This window comes from Balaenoptera borealis (assembly GCF_965194805.1).
Source record: "Balaenoptera borealis genome assembly, chromosome: X".
NCBI lineage: Eukaryota > Metazoa > Chordata > Mammalia > Artiodactyla > Balaenopteridae > Balaenoptera > Balaenoptera borealis.
In genome coordinates this window covers 87,495,934-87,514,042 of record NC_138881.1, presented here as the reverse complement: position 1 = coordinate 87,514,042, position 18,109 = coordinate 87,495,934, and the positions used below count along the sequence as shown (strand labels likewise).

General features: G+C 41.0%; 1 protein-coding gene across 5 annotated transcripts in view; it reads left to right on the top strand.

Annotated features, from left to right (window-relative positions):
• Window positions 1–1,534: 1,534 nt before the first annotated feature.
• The window catches only part of ZMAT1 (zinc finger matrin-type 1), a 55,976-nt gene continuing 39,401 nt past the window's right edge, over window positions 1,535–18,109 (top strand). Inside the window, exon 1 of one of the 5 annotated variants that reach the window (XM_082376456.1) lies at window positions 1,535–17,311. In XM_082376456.1, the coding sequence (XP_082232582.1) occupies window positions 17,002–17,311 (310 nt within the window). In that variant the 5' untranslated portion in view covers window positions 1,535–17,001. Of the gene's footprint in view, window positions 17,562–18,109 lie in introns of all 5 variants that reach the window. The other 4 variants (XM_082376461.1, XM_082376455.1, XM_082376457.1 and 1 more) reach the window with 4 other exon arrangements.

The window sequence follows — 18,109 nt, the reverse complement described above, 5'->3', positions numbered from 1 at the left end:
TGCATGTAATCTCCATCTCTTGGAAGAATTCTTGCAATTGACACTCGGCTCTCATTTGAGGACACTTCCTTTTCTTTCAGCTTCTATGGGAAAGTTGATAGTTCTTTCAAGCCCCGGTACTACATTCCTAGAGATGTCTCTGAGACCCAGTTGCCACTTCGAAAGCATTATATTTATACCCTCATATAAAAACTTCCTCTCATGCCATCTGATTGTATATAATCAGCTACCCTTCTTGATCATTCCTGTCTGCTAACCCCTGGTCATTTTCCTTATGTTCATGTCCTTACTATCTATCCTATCCATCTCATCTTCACTGCCTTCAATATCTGCTTATTCAAGTCAACTAACTCCCTAACTTCATGGATTCTTGGTTTACTCAATTCCAGTTGTCTTCCCCTTTCTTCCATACCAGGCATACCCTCTCATGGCCACATCCTGGACACAGTCATAATTCATAACTTCTATACTTCTGACATTTTAAACTCCAGTTCTACTTTCTAATTACCACTTCCTACCTTTTCACCTATCTTTCCTTTCTTTCCACTAAAATTAGTGTATGATCTCATAGAGACCTCAAGTATTTGACATTCTATTTTCTCTATCAGCAATCTCCCGTCTGCATATCTTTCCTTATCTTGCCAGTTCATAACTTTAACCACTTTCTTGCCAATGCACTCAACCCTCTATCCTTCTTGACCATTCTACCCGCTTGTTTGGCAGCATTGGAACCAATTTTATTTAACTGTCCGTTTTTTTCCTACTTCACTTGAGGGTGGTAATCATAGCTTTCCTTAGTTATTTTCCTTAATAGCACATCTCCAAGCACATGTGCCTCTACAAGCTCCAGTTCTACAGTCTCAACTTGGCATTCAGTGCTAGCCAGAAATGCTTCAATGGATTGATTAAAAAAAAAAAAAGAAATGCTTCTATGTGTCCCGCATTGGCTCTCTCTCCCCTTTAACTCAGTAGTTATTTCAGACATTCACTACTGTCCTTGAGTCCTCTGTTTTCATCAAATGATGTCATCTACTTGTCAGAGAAAACAGAGTCCGGAACATGTGATTCCCTACAGTTCCTCCTCCTACCCTTATGACAATATCTGTATCTCCACTCATCCTTACAATCTTCCCTAGAAGTTTAGTGGAATGGGAGACCTCCTTTTTCAAAACTAAATCATACATCTGTGTTCTGAAATGCCCCTGCCCTCCTGTGACATTAGGACCTTCCTCCTTAAATTGTCCTTTCTCCTTCCCTTGACATTTCACTATCCACTGGATTTTTCATTGCAGCCAATAAACAAGATGGAGATTCTTTGGTCATTGTTTTCACAACCAAGTTTTTTTTTTTTTTTTTTTTTTTGGCTGTGTTGGGTCTTCGTTTCTGTGCGAAGGCTTTCTCCAGTTGCGGCAAGCGGGGACCGCTCTTCATCGCGGTGCGCGGGCCTCTCACTATCACAGCCTCTCTTGTTGCAGAGCACAAGCTCCAAACGCGCAGGCTCAGTAGTTGTGGCTCACGGTTGCTCCACGGCATGTGGGATCTTCCCAGATCAGGGCTCGAACCCATGTCCCCTGCATTGGCAGGCAGATTCTCAACCACTGCGCCACCAGGGAAGCCCCCAAGTATCTTTTAAAAGAAGAATTGTCTCTTATAGTTATCTCCACTTTTTTACTTCCCATTCCTTCTTGAACCTACTGTGGACTACAGTCCTCCCATCCCTCCAGTAAAATGGCTTTTACCAAGGCTAATTCCAGCAGATGCTTTTCAGTCTTTATCTTATTTGAACTCTTCATCAATTGATACTTCCTACCCTTGATTCTGTGACACCACTTTCTTGTGATTCTCATGAAATGTGCCTAGTGCATCTCAATTGCCCCTGTTGGCTTTATTTCTCTAACTGCCCCTGATATATTAGCCTTTCCTATGGCAGGCTTTATTGTTAGCTCATTCTCATTTCACTTTATACAAGCTTGTTACATGAGCCCAGTCAGGCCCTTAGCCTTAACGGCCACCTATAGGCTGATGATTCACAAATCTCAACCTCCTGATCTTGTTCCTAAATTGTAGACCCACACACTCAGTTGCTTCTAAGACACTCTTCAGAGCTCATCAAACTGGACATACAAAATAAAAGTCTTCCCCTTTTTTTCTTTTCTCTTCTTCCACCAAAACTGTTTCTTTCTCTTGCTCTCTCTTTCTTTCCCTCTGGTATTTTCTACCTTAACAAACAGCCACGTGGTCCAAGTCAGAAATTTGGAAGTCATTTTTTATCACTTCTTATCATTCTCCTTCATCCACTTAGCTGCCAATTCCTACCTCCTAATTATCACTTGGATTTGTTCACTCTTCCTTATTCCTATTGTCAGTGCCTTAATTTTAGCTATTGTTACATCAATAAAACTGTATCACTGGATACAGATCACTGCTAAATTCTTTTAACCAGCCTCTCCCGTCTCCTAATTAAATTGCCCTCCACGGTGCTATCAAAATGTTATATCTCAAAAACAAACCTGATTCTATCACTTCCCTGCTTTAAACTCTTCAGTAACTCCCACCAACCAAAGAATAAAGTCCAGACCCCTTGGCATACCACCCAAGACTCTTAATGATTTGACTCCTGACATTTCCTTCTTTAGCTTCTTCTCTATGTATACCCTATACTTCAGCTGAATCCAATCACCCACTGACCTTTGAATGGACTATATTTTCCCATGTCTCCCTGACATCATGCATGCTCATCTCTTTTGAATTCTGAAATATTATGTCTAAAACACCCTCACACTGTTCCACTCTTTTTCATCCTTAAACACCAGTTTAGAAGTCACTTCTCTGTGAAGCCTCACTGAAACCCCTATATTCAGTTAATTACCCAACAGGGATCTCTCTCCTTTCATCCTGGAATATCCTCGTAGCACTCTTTACATGTATCTTAAGCCTGATTACTTGTCTGCCTACTCCATCAGACTATAAACTCCCTGAGGTCAAGGAGTATGCTCTCTTATTCACCTTTCTTTCTCCAACATCTAGTACAATTCCTGGAACATAGTGGATATTTAGTAAGTGTGTGTTGAATTAAATGGATGAATTTGCTTATATCATAGCAAAAGTGTTTCCCCTGTTTTTGTCTTTTCTCTCCAAAAGGACAGAATTCCTCCCCCCCCCAATTTGGTTTTCCTCTCCAAGAAAGACAGATTTTTCAGATTATAACGTATTCATTGTTTCTCAGAGTTCCCATCTCCTTTTCTTCATCCTCTGCCCTATTGCTTAAATAGATGTGCATGTGAAATGGTGGTGGTCTCCCTTTCCAGATATGTTGCATTGAATGATGTAGAATGGAGGCTGGGGACAGTGAGTGGGAGCAGAGGCCTCTGGTAGGATTCAGCTGGGCATGTGTACCTGCTTGCCTAGGCAGACTCAAACCAGTTGGAGGAAGGACAGCCTATCCCGATTGTTTTGGCTGTTGTGGAGGGTAAATAAACCATCTTGTTATGCCATCTCGACTGTGACATCTATAAAAAACAAACAAACAAAAAACAAAATAAATGAACAAACCAAATCAAAAAAAAAAACACATAGATACAGAGAACAGAGTAGTGGTTACCAGAGGGGAAGGGGTGGGGAGGGCAAAATGAGTAAAGGGGATCAACTATATGCTGATGGATGGAAACTAAATTTTTGGTGGTGAGCACACTGTAGTGTATACAGAGGTAGAAATATAATGTTGTACAAATGAAACTATGTAATGTTATAAACCAATGTTACCTCAATAAATAAATAGATAAATATTTAAAAAATAAAACCTCCTTGCCTGCAAATATTAGGTTCAGACACTGAAAATCAAGACAGTAATTCTTTGGTACTATCAAAGAAAGATGTGTTACTCACACAAGTGGGGAAATTCTGAGGCAAGATGCTAGGAAGATGGTTGTTTTGGGAAAAAGTCTGGGGGGAGAGAAGGAGAGAGAGAGAGAGAGAGAGAGAGAGAGAGAGAGAGAGGGAGAGAGGCAAGTGCACGGGCATTTTATAACTAGTGGTTACCAGAGGGGAGAAGGATGGAGGGATGGGCAAGATAGGGGAAGGAGATTAAGAAGTACAAACTAGTAGGTATAAAATAAATAAGATACAGGGATATAATGTACAGCACAGGGAATATAGCAATATTTCATAATAACTTTAAATGGTGTATAATCTGTAAAAATACCAAATCACTCACTATGTTGTACAGCTAAAAACTAATATAATATTGTAAATCAACTATACTTCAATTAAAAAATATGGAATCCCAACTGGCATGAAATTTAAGAGACAGCTATTAGCATAAAGTTTAAAAGAGGCATCAAGAGGGTGCAATAACTTGTGGAGTATGTGTGTGGGCAGGGTGAGCCTTATTAGGATGCTGAAGGAGGCAACAGATACAAATAGGAAATGTGGCCTAGAGGTCGCTGGTACTAAATCAAACATCAGTTAGGATACAGATTTTTTCCAGTGGTCTTCGCAGTTTATCCCTGAGGTCTGAGTTAGCACAGCAACCTACTACATTTCCTATAGATAAACGTATGCTTGAGAGAGATCAAATTTGCAAAACCAACTCAAAATAATCAGGCCAGCAATTATTATAACGCCTTGAAAGATAGTACAGCACCTTCACTGCAGGCAGAAGGAGAAATCCAGGAGAAGAAATCAACCAGGGCCCAGGGAATCTCTTAGAGTACTTTTGTAATATTATTTATTATTTGGTTTGCTCTATCTGTTGGAATATTCCAAAGACTTTTCCTGTACTATTGGCCCATCTTTAAGGCACAAACTTCACCCTGATATGGCAGTAGGTAGTCCAATGCTAACTTTTAATCAGTTACCATAGGAGCTAGAGAAATTTATGCTACATTAAGGGCTTCTAAGGCTTGAGCTGCTTGATATACATGGTCTTCTAGGAGTGATGCCATTGTCTGGGTGTCCTATAAGAATTGAGTTTGTGTTAATAAATTGAAAATACCTAAATTTGTGTCTGTTATACCAAAGGTTTTGAAGAGGCCCAATATAATAGGTAAAAAGATAATTTGCTGCTACTTTTTGTGGGAAGGCTAGATAAGAGAAGTTGATTTTCTGATTGGATATAACGAGACCAGAGACTAAATATGCATAAAACAAAGGTCAAAGTGCATAAGGCAGAAGGGGGAGGAATGGAGGAGTAGAATATGCTACCCTACTGAACAGGAGTGGTACCACAGGAGAACCAGTAGCCCAAGGGGGCTTGGAGAGTGGGGTTTCTGATGGGAAAATTTAGATCAGTGCAGACACGTGAGGATCAAGTAGTCTTAATGGAGGGACATGGCTGTGTATAATATTGATTGATGGTGGGAGACAGGAAGGATATACGGTCCATGAAGGGAAATTTAATGAGGGCAAGGGAATGCTGGGAAGAAATGCAGGGGCGCCAGATGAGGAGAAAATGATGAGTAGTCAATATGGACATCAAACACCTCCAAGGGGACAGGGGTTAGGTGCACAAGTGGTTGTCCAGGCTGGAGCACCAGGTAGCAGGTCCAGCATTATTAGAGGTTTAGCTCTTAGGTAACATGTTGCATAAATATTTTCCAGCAAGTCAAAGAAAGGAGGAACTGGGAATGATGACTGCGAAATAGTGGAGAGTGAAGTGTGGGTTGTTGGACAAGGGGAAATCATAGCTACTGCAGTTGTGGGGGCCACAATGGAAAATGATGTGGGAACGATTATAGGTACAGTAATCATGGCCAGGTCCCAATTGCTATGCATAGTAGTAGGTAGAGTTTTAGGCCTTTGTGAAGAGATAGTGGAGGTGAGGATCCCAATTCAGGTTTTAGGTACCCAAGAGGAGAAATTAAATGGTGTGGCACCAGTAGGAGTAAATCAGCTAACTTAGAGGGTGCTAGTTTACACCAAGAAGGCAGTGCATGGAGATGGAAAAGAGTGGGTCAAGAACAAATCTAAATAATCTGCAAGGAGTTCTTTGATGCAGCAGGATAGATAATGGGGCCTGCCAATAGGCTTTAGTTCTTGCAAGGTATTCTTACATGGTATAAGAGAGGATATGAAATCATAGAGATGTAGGTAAGCAGGATGGGTAGGATCTTCATTTAAGCAGTTGACAATAACCATGGTGGCACTGGCATCATCTAGGTAGGGAACGAGGCCTGCATAGATTGAAATTGAGGGATAAGGTAGGAGGAGAGAGAAGAGAGGGCAGTTAGGGAAATTATAGGGGATCCAGGTGGGTATATAGGTGGGGTGGAAGAGCCAAGGGTTGAGTCTGGGAACAGAGAAGGTGAGCCTGGTCAGAATCTTTATTTGGTGGGTTTTGGCATTGGATTGTGTTGGCAGGACATCTTGCAGTGTCAGCGTCAAGGCTAGGACTGCCAAGTTGTGCTGAGATCGTCATTTGAGATGTGTTCATCTACTGGGCAGATGTCATCATCTTGAAAGTGCTGGACTGCTGGGCTGAGGCCATCATTTCCGAGGTGATGGTTTGTTGTCTGTGTCCTTGTCCATTACTGGCTTGTGGGTGATACCTGTAAGGAGCCTAGTGGGGCAGGGGGACCAGGAACTCCTGACATGAATCCTGAGCTACCTTTAAGACTTTAAAGCAAAGTTTCACATTTGGAAAAATATTACAAAAGTGGCTGAATATTTGCCTTTTGCCCTCCAGGTGTTACGGAGTAACTTCTTATGGGGAAACTGAACTGATTGAATACTTCAAACAAGTAGGATAAAAAGGAACCCAAGCAGTTTGGCATTGAGCTGAAGTGGTGGAATCCCACATCCAAACCATGAGCCAAATAAGGCACAGGAAGAACAAGCAGAACTAGCATGTTCCACAACTTTGGGCCTTTGGCATATAGTCCCTGGTGTGCTGGGGCTGCCTGTTTATTATGATGAGAGTCATAGGCATTGTCATCCCAGATCTTGTAGTGGCTCCCCATTTGGTATCACTGTCATGAGGTGGATCCACAGCTGGTTTCCTATTTAGCAATACTGGCCCAGAGAACTAAGTTAAGATCTTTCTTCACTGGAAGAGCCACACAGTTGTAAGTAGTATCAGGTGTGGAGACTTCTATTCCTTGGAAAGAGGAACCTCTAGTTAACCAAACTTTAAAACCATCATATTGGGAAAAGACAGCAGACTTTTGTGGAAAGCTTCCTTGTGGCATACAGAATAACCTTTTGGGGTGGAGGCAGACTAAATTTTTGGTGAGTCTCATTCTATTATTTGCCCTTCATCCAGGCACCAATTCAGCATGATTTGTGCCAGGATAGAAATGGGGTAATAGAATGGGGGTATGTCATTAATTTGAAGGTGCTGTTACATTTGGATATTGTATACCTAGACCTATAAGTGAAAAGTGCCCATTTATGGCTAGAAAGGGGATGACAAATCATTCAGGAATAAAATGGCATGTTCAAAAAGAGATCCAATATACAGACATATTTAATAAAAACTTCAAACTTCAAACTTCTTGACTTCAAACTTATTGCTGGTTACATGATAATTGACCAGAGTTATGTATTTTTCCTAAACATTTATTTCCCCATCTGTGAACTAGAAGTGGAAGTACACACCATATAAAAGTGTAGTGAAGAGTAAAAGAGAGAATGCACATAACTTAAGCAGTATTGATCCTGGCATTTAACATATTCTCAATATATGTTTGCTGAATATATCATTACTTGTATTCCTCCCAGCCAACCAGAAAAAGAATAAAGGTTAGTGGTTGGAGACTGGGGAAGTTTATTGCATTTTGCCCAATCCAGTACCCTCCTTCTGGCACTGTTATATGAACAGACCCGCATAGACCCTCTGCTGGGAAATGGATGGTCTGAGAAGTTTCTTGGTGGCTAAAGTGAAACTGGTTAGCTCTGGTTGTGGGTAGTTGACATCCTGGCATCTGCTGCTTCAGTCTGTATCCAGGCCACTGTGCTAAGGTCCCTAAGTCCCTGCACACTGTGGACTCTCTTTGCAGGCCTTTTACATCCACCGACCCTAAAAGCACCATGTGATAATGTAAATGCAAAATTTTACTATTTGCATTCATAATAATAATTTAAGAGTGAAGAAAAAGGTTAACACTGAATATGGCTATTAGGGTTTTTTCTATACTTTTTCACAATCTATATTTAAAATAGATTGCTATATATATTGTTTTCAGTCACAGGTCAGTGCCATCTGGCGAAGACTCCCAATATTATAGTTTGGACATCACGTAACAGGTAACAAGGAGTTGAAGGGGCATGAAGGGGTTTTATGTGGTACAGGAAATCAGGCAGAGCACTCAAACACTAAATCACATGACAAAAAGTATTCTTTAGATCTTTTCTCAGCTAACAAGAAAGGTGTGTGTGTTTGTGTGTTTGTATGTGTGTGTTTGTGTAAGACACGGGGGAAAGAGAGAGAGAGAGAGGGAGAGGAAGAGAAAGGTGTAAGGAGTGTTCAGAAGCTAATGACATACTAAGAGAATATATAGTATTATATATTATATTATTGAAAAAAATATATACTGTATATTAACACTATACATATACTGTGATATATGACTGAACAAAAGATGCACGTAAAAGGTGTTTATAACCCCATTTTTTTCTGTCAATGATACATATTTAACACCTTTGAATGTAAGAGAAATACATTTACACAAAATAATTTTTTGATTCAATTTAAAACCCCATTTCTTACATTTTAAAAATGTATATCAAGTTCTTTTCCTGATGACCAAATTAATATATTTGAGGCAAGCATTGGAAAATATATCAATATAAGAAGAACTTTTTATGTTGTTGCCTCTCTTCTTGCCACATCACAAGATAAACCAACAGCAATATTTGGATGTATAGTCTCCAGACGTGTGTGTGTGTGTGCGCGTGCACGCCTATCCCAGGAAATGTAATTTACCTCCTGTAACTCAGGCATTGCCCATCTTCAAGATGGGAGCAACGGAACCTTCCATGCATGATCACTGGGATCATGCAAGGAAGATGAGAAAATGAGAAAACCTAAGAAGGTTTGCCACATTGGGCACATTCAGGAACTGGCCTCACTCTGCTTTCTCCCTCACATAAAGAAGTCACTTTAATACCTACTGTTCCAGTTATCTATTGCTGTGTAACAAACTGTCATAGAATTTAGTGGCATTAAATATTTCTTTGGAGTCAGACAGTTATGCATTCGAGTCCCAGTTCACATTGTTTTCAACATTCAGTGGTTATAGGATAAATTACCTAATGGAGTTGGTAAAGAGAAGGATAATTTTTATTATTTTCTTTTCTTTCATGTGTTTTCCTAACCCCTGAAATTATTGTATAGTATGATATAGGAGAAAATTTTCCATTGATCTCCAAAAGGAAAAGATGGACAGAGTGACAGAGCATAATAGTGGGACTGCTAAACAGAGAAATGGATTCAGGAGATACATACTGTTGGGCCCATACATAATCTACATCATTTTCATTAATGAACATTAATTATATTAATTGATTAATATAATTCATTAATTATATTAATGCTCCCTTCAAGTAACCATTTTGCTAGCACTGTAGTAGGATTCTAACAGGAACTGTCTAAGGTCAACTGGCTAGTTTAGTCTGTCTGCTTGATTGTTTAGTACCTCTTCTGTGGTAGGTGCTCTTTAGTGGGTATTAATATGCAATACAAAGATGTTCACTTTTTGCCTACTCCCATTAGTCCATCCACATAACTCCTCTCCAGATTTTCTTGTACTGGATATTCTATCTTTCTCCTTCCAGGACCCTGACCAACTTGACAAGTCATTCTCCACTGCCTGTGAATTCATATATATTCTTACCTTGGGCCAGTTCTCTTTGAACCAAGGTGAATGACCAGATGCTCTCCCTACAGCGCTGCACATTGGGAAACTTTACCCTTAAAATGTATGTCTTTCAAGGCTACCTCTGAGCGAAGCTTAGTGCAGCAGCATTCCATATTCAGCTTGTACCTGCATACTGGGCCAACCCATACATGAATGTTTCTTTCTCCAAGCGAGTCATAAGGAATCTCCCGTGGCCACAAGTGTGACTTGAGACTTGAGCCTCTGATGCAACAGTTTTGCTAACTTGGGAGCCTGGGCCACCCACACCAGTAGTTTAATTGTGCTTTGGGGACCTGCCCATGCCCAATCCCAGCCATATCACTTCCAATTTACAATGAATCATTGCTGGACCCACTCAAGTTTATGATTTCGTGGGTCTGACAGTATTCAGCTCACGATGGGAAATTCTAGCTGTATATTCACTTAGTGTCAAAGGATCAGGTGCTTTGTCTCTACCAAGGCCCAATAATGTGCTGGGGGGTCTTTTTTGAATGGTATCTAATTCTTCATTGCACATGGCATGCCCTTGCTCCAGGACATAAGATATTATGTTGTAAATATCCTGCTGAGGCTTGCCATAAAGTACACGTCATCTATTCCCTCTACATGTACCTACCTTTAATATCATAGGATCTGTTGGGTCATATGGCCCAAGCAGCAAGGCTGCATACACCCCAACTTGGACCTACTACAGAGCCTTTTCTCGATTAAGCCCAACTCAAAGTTGGTATTCTTGCATACCACTAGGTAAATGTGTCAGAACAGTACTTCCAAGTTGGAATATGCTGCCTCCAAAATCTGAAGAGGTCTATCAGGTGTCTTATCTATCCTACTTGATGATGGATGGCTAAAAATGCTATAATACATCCTGTACGTTCATAAGATTGTCCCTGTGTGCCCAACAGCACTAGACCCCTAAACACTTCACTGATGTGAATCTGTGATTGTTTTATCTCCCACCCTCTGGAACATTATCTGTTTTACTAAGGACTCAAATGTACCTACCAGTTCTTTCTCATCTGATCCAATTAACATGATATCATCTATATAGTGGACCAAAGCAATATTCTGCAGAATGTCCACATGTTCCATATCTCTTCAAACTATGTTATAATAGAATTGGAATGTTAACGTATCTCTGGGACAAAGGCTTACATTAATTAGTTTGTCCAAATCACGTGAATGTGAACTGTGCCTGGACGTTCTTCATGGTAAGGATGGGAAAGAACTCATTTGTTAGATTAGTGGCCATGTCCTGTGTACTTAAAGCCATGTTAATCTGCTCTAGCAAAGATACCACAACCAATATGGCAGCTGCAATTGAGGCTAATACTTGTTTCAGTTTGTGGTGGCTTATTCTCCTCCTCCATAGTCCCTCTGGACTTTTTTATGGTCCAGACTGATAAATTAAGTGGGAAAATGATGGGCATTATTACCACTGCATCCTCTAAGTCTTTAAGGGTGGGACAAATTTCTGCCACTCCCCACAGGATTTTTTTAAAATTTACTGTCTTGGCCAGAGTAGTAGCAATTTCAGAGGCTTCCACTTGGATTTCCCCAGAATAATAGTTTTTTCCTCACAGGCTAAGGAACCGATGTGGAGGTTCTGCCACCTGCCATGTACATTTACTCTAATTATATATTTGTGGATCAGAGAGATGCCAAGCAGATTGTTTCATAGACTTATTAGAACCACAGTGAGTCAGACCTGGGATAATTCATATGCTACCTCTCAAACAGAGAGCCATGAATATGCTTTAGGTCTTCAGGCATCAATGTCAACTAGAACTCCATGTCCAAGAGCCTAAATATGCCTGGGTAATTGTTCCCCAATGTACAATTAGTTAAGTAAAAGGCTATAGGTGTCTTTGGGGAAGGACTCTGTGAACTATCACTATATAAACTTGCTATAGAGTTGCAAGATCCTTACTTCTGGGGACCTCACATCTACGCTGTCCCTGGAGGCTGACAAGACAAAATACTGAAGGGAGTAGGTCTGTTAGATTGAGTGCTAAAGTGAGAGTCAGCCGGTGTGTATCCCATAGTCAGACCCATCAGTCTTTGTAGGACCTGAGGTAGGTCACATTCTCTGTCATCATGTTCAGCACCCAATAAATGCCAACTCATTATTATAGTGAAGTAAATGTCCTGTGGTGCTTTGGAGTAGTTTTACAAGACCCTGTAAAAATATTCAGACCCTCACCCAAACACTTCTAGAATGGAGCTATTTTAAAAGAAAATCTTCCTTGAAGAAAAGACTTGTGAGTGGCTCTGTTGAAGAGAATTTCAAAGACGTGGATCTGGTCTTTTCAGTACACACACACACACACACACACGCACACCAAATATCAGCAAACTAAATTCTCAGACACTTCCTGTAGCATAAAATCTCTCTATAATAGAGCTAAATATTTTTTAAATGCTCACGTGAAATACAACCTTTTGCAATAACAAAAAATGGCTACAGTGACATTTATTCTGACATTCTTTACATACAGAAAATAATTATTGGCTGGGTGGTAAGATTAGTTCTAAATTTAAAAAATTTTCTAGCTCATACTATTACTTAGGCAATTACTTTTATTTAACTTCATTGTCACTTTAATGCTGAGTAGTCTCTAGCTGAAAGAACAACTCTAAATAGGACCTAAGAGGGCAGTTGATGTCTCTTAAAGCAAGAGCTGCATGGCGATGTAAAGAGGATGGATAACATAAAATGTAAAAATCAGAAGGCAGGAAAGCACATGAAACAAGTGAAGGTGGGGCGCTGAAATGTGTCCCTGACTCCAAACTCCATTGGGTGATTAAGTGACCAATACCTAAACTGCTCTTCCCTTAACCCATCATAGACGATAAACTTAGGTTTAGGAAAACACTTCCCTATAGTTCTCAACCAGTAAGAATTTTCTGGAATTTTCTGCATGTTTATGGAGCATATGGAGCATTAAGAGTGATTCTGGTAGAGATCTGGATGCTAAATCACATGGTAGGATGTTCCCCTCAGACCCTCTCTAGACTGACAAGAGAGTTCTGTGTGTGTGTGTGTGTCTGTCTGTCTATGTGTCTGTGTGTCTGTGTGATGGGGGTGGGGAGCAAAGAACAAGAATGAGAATATACGCAAGTGTATACCATGAGACCAAGACATTAGGCATACACAGATATATTTTCTGTGAAGTCTCTGTATAACTTCCTTTTCATTTAACTGTATAGATATTTGACAGCTTTCATATTAATAAAAATACACTTCTATAACATCAATTCCTAATGAGATACATCTTATGCTGTCATAATTTTATCTATATAACTATTACTGCTTCAACAATGGAGAAATATGAAATACTCTTAGTATTCTGCAGATACATTTTATGTGTTTGTACATAATTCAGTTGTTATATCTGTATGTTCATATGCATATATTTTGTGTTTAAAACTTTGTCACATTATACATGCTATTTTATGTCTTTCTTATTTGTACATATCAATGTGTCTATTTGCTTTTCTTTAATTTTACTGTTGTTGAACAACCGGATATTTGATTGCCATTGTTTTTCAGCTTTGATTTATTTGTTGATAACATTTGAACATCACTGTTTTACTTAGTCAGATTCATTTTTTTTTAACATCTTTATTGGAGTATAATTGCTTTACAATGGTGTGTTAGTTTCTGCTTTTTAACAAAGTGAATCAGCTATACATATACATATATCCCCATATCTCTTCCCTCTTGCGTCTCCCTCCCTCCCACCCTCCCTATTATGTCAGTCACACTAGCTATATGCCACTAAATTATGTTCTAATTATTTTTTCCATTTTCTGATATCTTTAAGTGTATCGTGTTTGGCAATAATGAATTTTTAATTTCCCCACATTATTCCAAACAAAGCATATTATGTTTCACTGTAGAAATAGCGAAATAACAATTGGTATGCTTTTTCTTATTGATTTCTCAAATATTCAAAGATATATTCCTTTATTTATTTTTGACCTCCACCTTAGACCCACTTCCACAACCCCCCACCCCTGTCTTCTCTCTATGATTTGGGGAGTTGGTAGTTAAAACTCATTTCAACCAATACTGTCCTCCTCCCTCTGGTCCAGTGATATAAACAAACCATTTCAATCACTAAATTGAAAACCATGGAAAAGTTAGTTACATCCATGAGGCTGAGTGCATTCTTTAAATGGGGTTAATGAGCCCAGTGTAATATCACTGTTGTGAGACGACTGGGAAATTATGGGAAAGGACTAGCCCATAGCAGGCTTTCACCAATTGTTACTCTCCGCCACATTCCACCTCCTCTCTCTTGTGAAAGAAATTACTTTGGCATTCACTTAATAGCATTACTGTCATAGAGAGCAATGAGAAGTATAAGAGGAAGACAGGAAAGTAGGTGCATATTGTCACAGTGTATAACTCAGATTTGGTGGCATTTTTGTTTTATGGCATGTCACCAAATGGAGTTGGGGAATGGGCAGAAAATTAACTACTTTCTTTTATTTCATGCATTATCCTCTCCCCTCTTTTTACTGTTTGATTGAACAGCAGACACAGAATTTTCCATAGAGCCTAAGAAGGAAGAAGTAACTCTATAATTTAATAAATATTTGTTGACTGCTATAGTCCAAAGACAGGAAATTGTCACTGTCACACAGAGGTCAGCAGGCTCCAGAAAACCACTGCTAATCTTACAGGTCCTCCAAAGCCTTTGGGTGCAAACCTTGCAGAAGAATGTTAAGGCCACCACAAAAACTCACGTTTTGTATCTGTTGGAGTGCATGTAAAGAATGGTTTTTATCTCCATTCTATTCTAAAATGTTTATCATTGGTGAGACCTAAACCATATTCAGAATCCTGCTGGCCAAAAAGTCTGGGAAATGTAATTCATAGGCTTCCAGCTTCTGCAACACAGGGGAGAGCATAGAAGGGGATGGAAAGGCTATCCAATACTAGCTGACAGTATTTGGAAAAGTCCTCTGAGTTTTATTCCTCTAACCCTTCTGATTTTTTTAAAATACCTGATTCCCTACATTAAATCATTTCTGTTCGAAATACCTAGTGCAGTTTCTCTTTTGCTGACTGAATCCTGAGTGATGCACACTCCCAGGAGATTCTGACTGAATAGTTCTTATACAGTAGACTGTGGTTCGTATTTTCAGAAACAATGCTATCGAGGGATTCCCCCTCGCATATTGGAAGGAATAAAGTTACACTCCTTTTTATGCTTACCTGGTCCTACTGGCTATTTCAGTGGAATATTTCTTGTGCATGATCTTTCCAGTAATTTCTTTGATGAGTGAATGCTGTACTAACTTAGAGAAGGACAGGAAAGAACATTAGAGAAACCACCTAATGACTCAGGTAATCTTGGGTGAATTATTGAACCACAAAAACAGCATAAAAAATGTCCTTAAGAGCCTAGCACTCCAAGTCTCTGAATTTGCTATTCAGCTCCAGCCAGTTGTTGCCAGTCAGGAATACACAACCAATACTGCCAAATGTTCAAATGCTTTTAAGAGACTTTTTTCTTTTGTATGAAATCCCCCTTTCAAATGTTGACAGGCAAGTAAATAAATAATTGTGCAGTTAAAACATATCTGTGGACCAGACCTAAGGACTTAGGGACCTAGGCTTGGGGACCACTGGTTTTTGACCTTTGCCCTAGGACTTTACTGTGCTGGACCATGAGAAGTCAGAAATAAAACAAACTGTCTTTTGTCTCAAAATGGTCCCAGGCTATGGACAAGAGAGGCACACAATAAAAATGTGCACAAGATATAGGTGTAGCACAGAGGAGGGTGGAATTAAGTCTAAGCAGGGACAGGACATGTTACCTGGAAGAAGTGATGTATTATTTGGGTTTCCAGGGGTGTATAAGGATTCAGTAGGAAGGTGCCTAATGTGGGGAAAGGGGCATTTCAGGAAGAAGGAGCAATATATACAATAGCATTACATCATGAAATAACAGGTTTTATAGGAATCTGTAAGAAGGTTTAATACAGCTAAATAATAAAGTAAAAGAAGTGTGGGGAGGTGGGGGCAGTGGAAGGGGATGAGATAAGGAAGTAAGAGGGGAGACTAATAGTGCAAAGGTGTGTCCTTTGACTGTCTAACAAGCAAAGGTGAGCTAGTGATAAATGGCAGCAATATGGAAATAGATTGGAGGGTTTGAGATCAAAGAAAAGGAGACCAGTGGGACAGATGTCATAGTTCTGGCAAGAGATGAGTACTTGAAATAGGGCAATGGAAGTGAGACTGGAAAAGAGAGCATACCCAAGAGAAACTTTTGCACAGATGCACCATGACACATACCCATCAACAGAGAAATGGATGGATATTATACAGCACTGACAGTGAGTGAACTACAGCTACATGGATGAATCTCAGAAACAAAATTTTAGCGAAAGAAATAAGCCCCAAAATGCTACCTAGAAAAATATATAAATTTTTGTTAAATTTGAAAACAAAAACTAAACAACATGGTTTAGGCACACATCTATGTGCTAGAATGTATGTAAAAGGGATATGGAAATAATAATATAAATCAAGATATTGGTTTCTTTGGAAGTTGGGGAAAAGATGGTGAGGAGATTCAAATTATAAGTAATATTCTAGTTTTTTGGTTGGGTACTGGATTCTCAGGTTTTTATTGTAATTTAGTTGGGTAGATCCATAGTTAAGCAGGACCTTAGGGACCATGATGAAACCCTTCATGACCAAGGCTTCTGCTGATTTCTGTTCACTGAGGGCTGTAAGAAAGGCAGGAGAAGATATATTTTAGAGATATTTTGGGGGTGGAATAAATTGGTTTCCAGACATTTTTTTCCCTTAAATTGGTTTTAGATTAGCTCCTCCAACGGAAGAGGCTTCACTGTGTGAGGCCCACGTGCTTTTACATCCCGCGCTTTTCGCCCTTTGCCCTTGGTCACCATTGCTTCCCCTCCGAAGGGAGGCGGGTGACGCCGAGCCGTGGGGGAAGGGGAGGGGTGGCCCGCGGATCTGAAGCGTTCCTATTGGTGGAGAGAAGGAGCGAGAACGAGGCTTGAGCCGAAGAGAGAAGAGGGGCAAGGGGGCGAGGCTAAGAAGGAGGCGGAGACAAAGGAACTTAACTGAAGAGAGACGAAGTGCAATTGTCCGCGCCTCGCTGCGATGGCGGCGGCGCGGAGCACAGCCACACTGCTGGCGGCGGCGCGGAGCACAGCCACACCGCTGGCGGCAGAGTCTTCCCCTCAGGAAGCTACCGTCTCTGCCGCCTCCTCCTCCTCCTACACCGCCTGCGCGGCGGCGGCGGCGGCGGCGGCAGCGGTTGTGCCTGCCTCCTCCGCCACCTCCACCCCTGCCTGCCCGCCTGCCGGTGGCTGCGGCGACGGCGGCGGCGGCTTTGGCGGCTCCACTATGGCGGCGGCGGGGAGGGGGGGCAGTAGTTTTAAAGTAGACACCCGCCCTTGCCTCAGAGAAGGTGAGTTCCCGTCCCGGGGTGTGGGGGCGGCCCCATCTCCTTCGCTGCCTCAGTTCAGTCAGTCCGAGATCGGACTGGGCGCGGTTCGTTAGCGCCCCACCCCCCACCTGCTGTGGCGCAGTAAAGGCCAAGCTCGCCCCGCCCCGCCCCGCCGTTCTAGCCCCAAATGTGCCAGACGGACGAAGCAGAGAGGGGCTTCCCTACCTCCCCCTGCCCCGAAAAGGATGGCCCCCAGGAAAAGGAACTGCAGGTATTCACAAGGCAGGAGTTCGAAGGGAAAAAAATACCACATAATTTCTCTCCCAGTCAGGGCGCTTTAGTATTCTCTGTAGGAAGCTGAGGTGTGATTTGGTGAGAGCAGAGGAGGCAAGGTAGAAAAGTGCGGTGGAACTAGAAGGTCAGGGAAAGGGAAGGGGGACTGACGGAGAGAAGGGGCAGAGATGAGAGAGAAAAGGCCAAAGAAACGAGAGGGAGGAAGTCTCCCTTTGGGGAAATTCAGCATCCCGCAGTGTAGAAACTTTCAGTAGTATATGTAAGGAGAGACAACATTAGACATTTGGGGAGGTTAGAGTGTATATTGAGCTTTAAGGTAGGATCGGTTGGATTTTAGGATCGTAGGGTAGGGTCTGGTGGAGGGGGTTGTACTGAGGAAAGAGCAGAGGCAGAAGCACAGATTTCAGAATTTTCTTTGGCTATTTGAGGGTGTGACCTTGTAAAGCAAGGTTTTCATGCCCATCTTTAAGGTGGTTTTGGTTTTAATAAGTGCTTTTGTACCTACCAACAGGTATTACTCCTAAC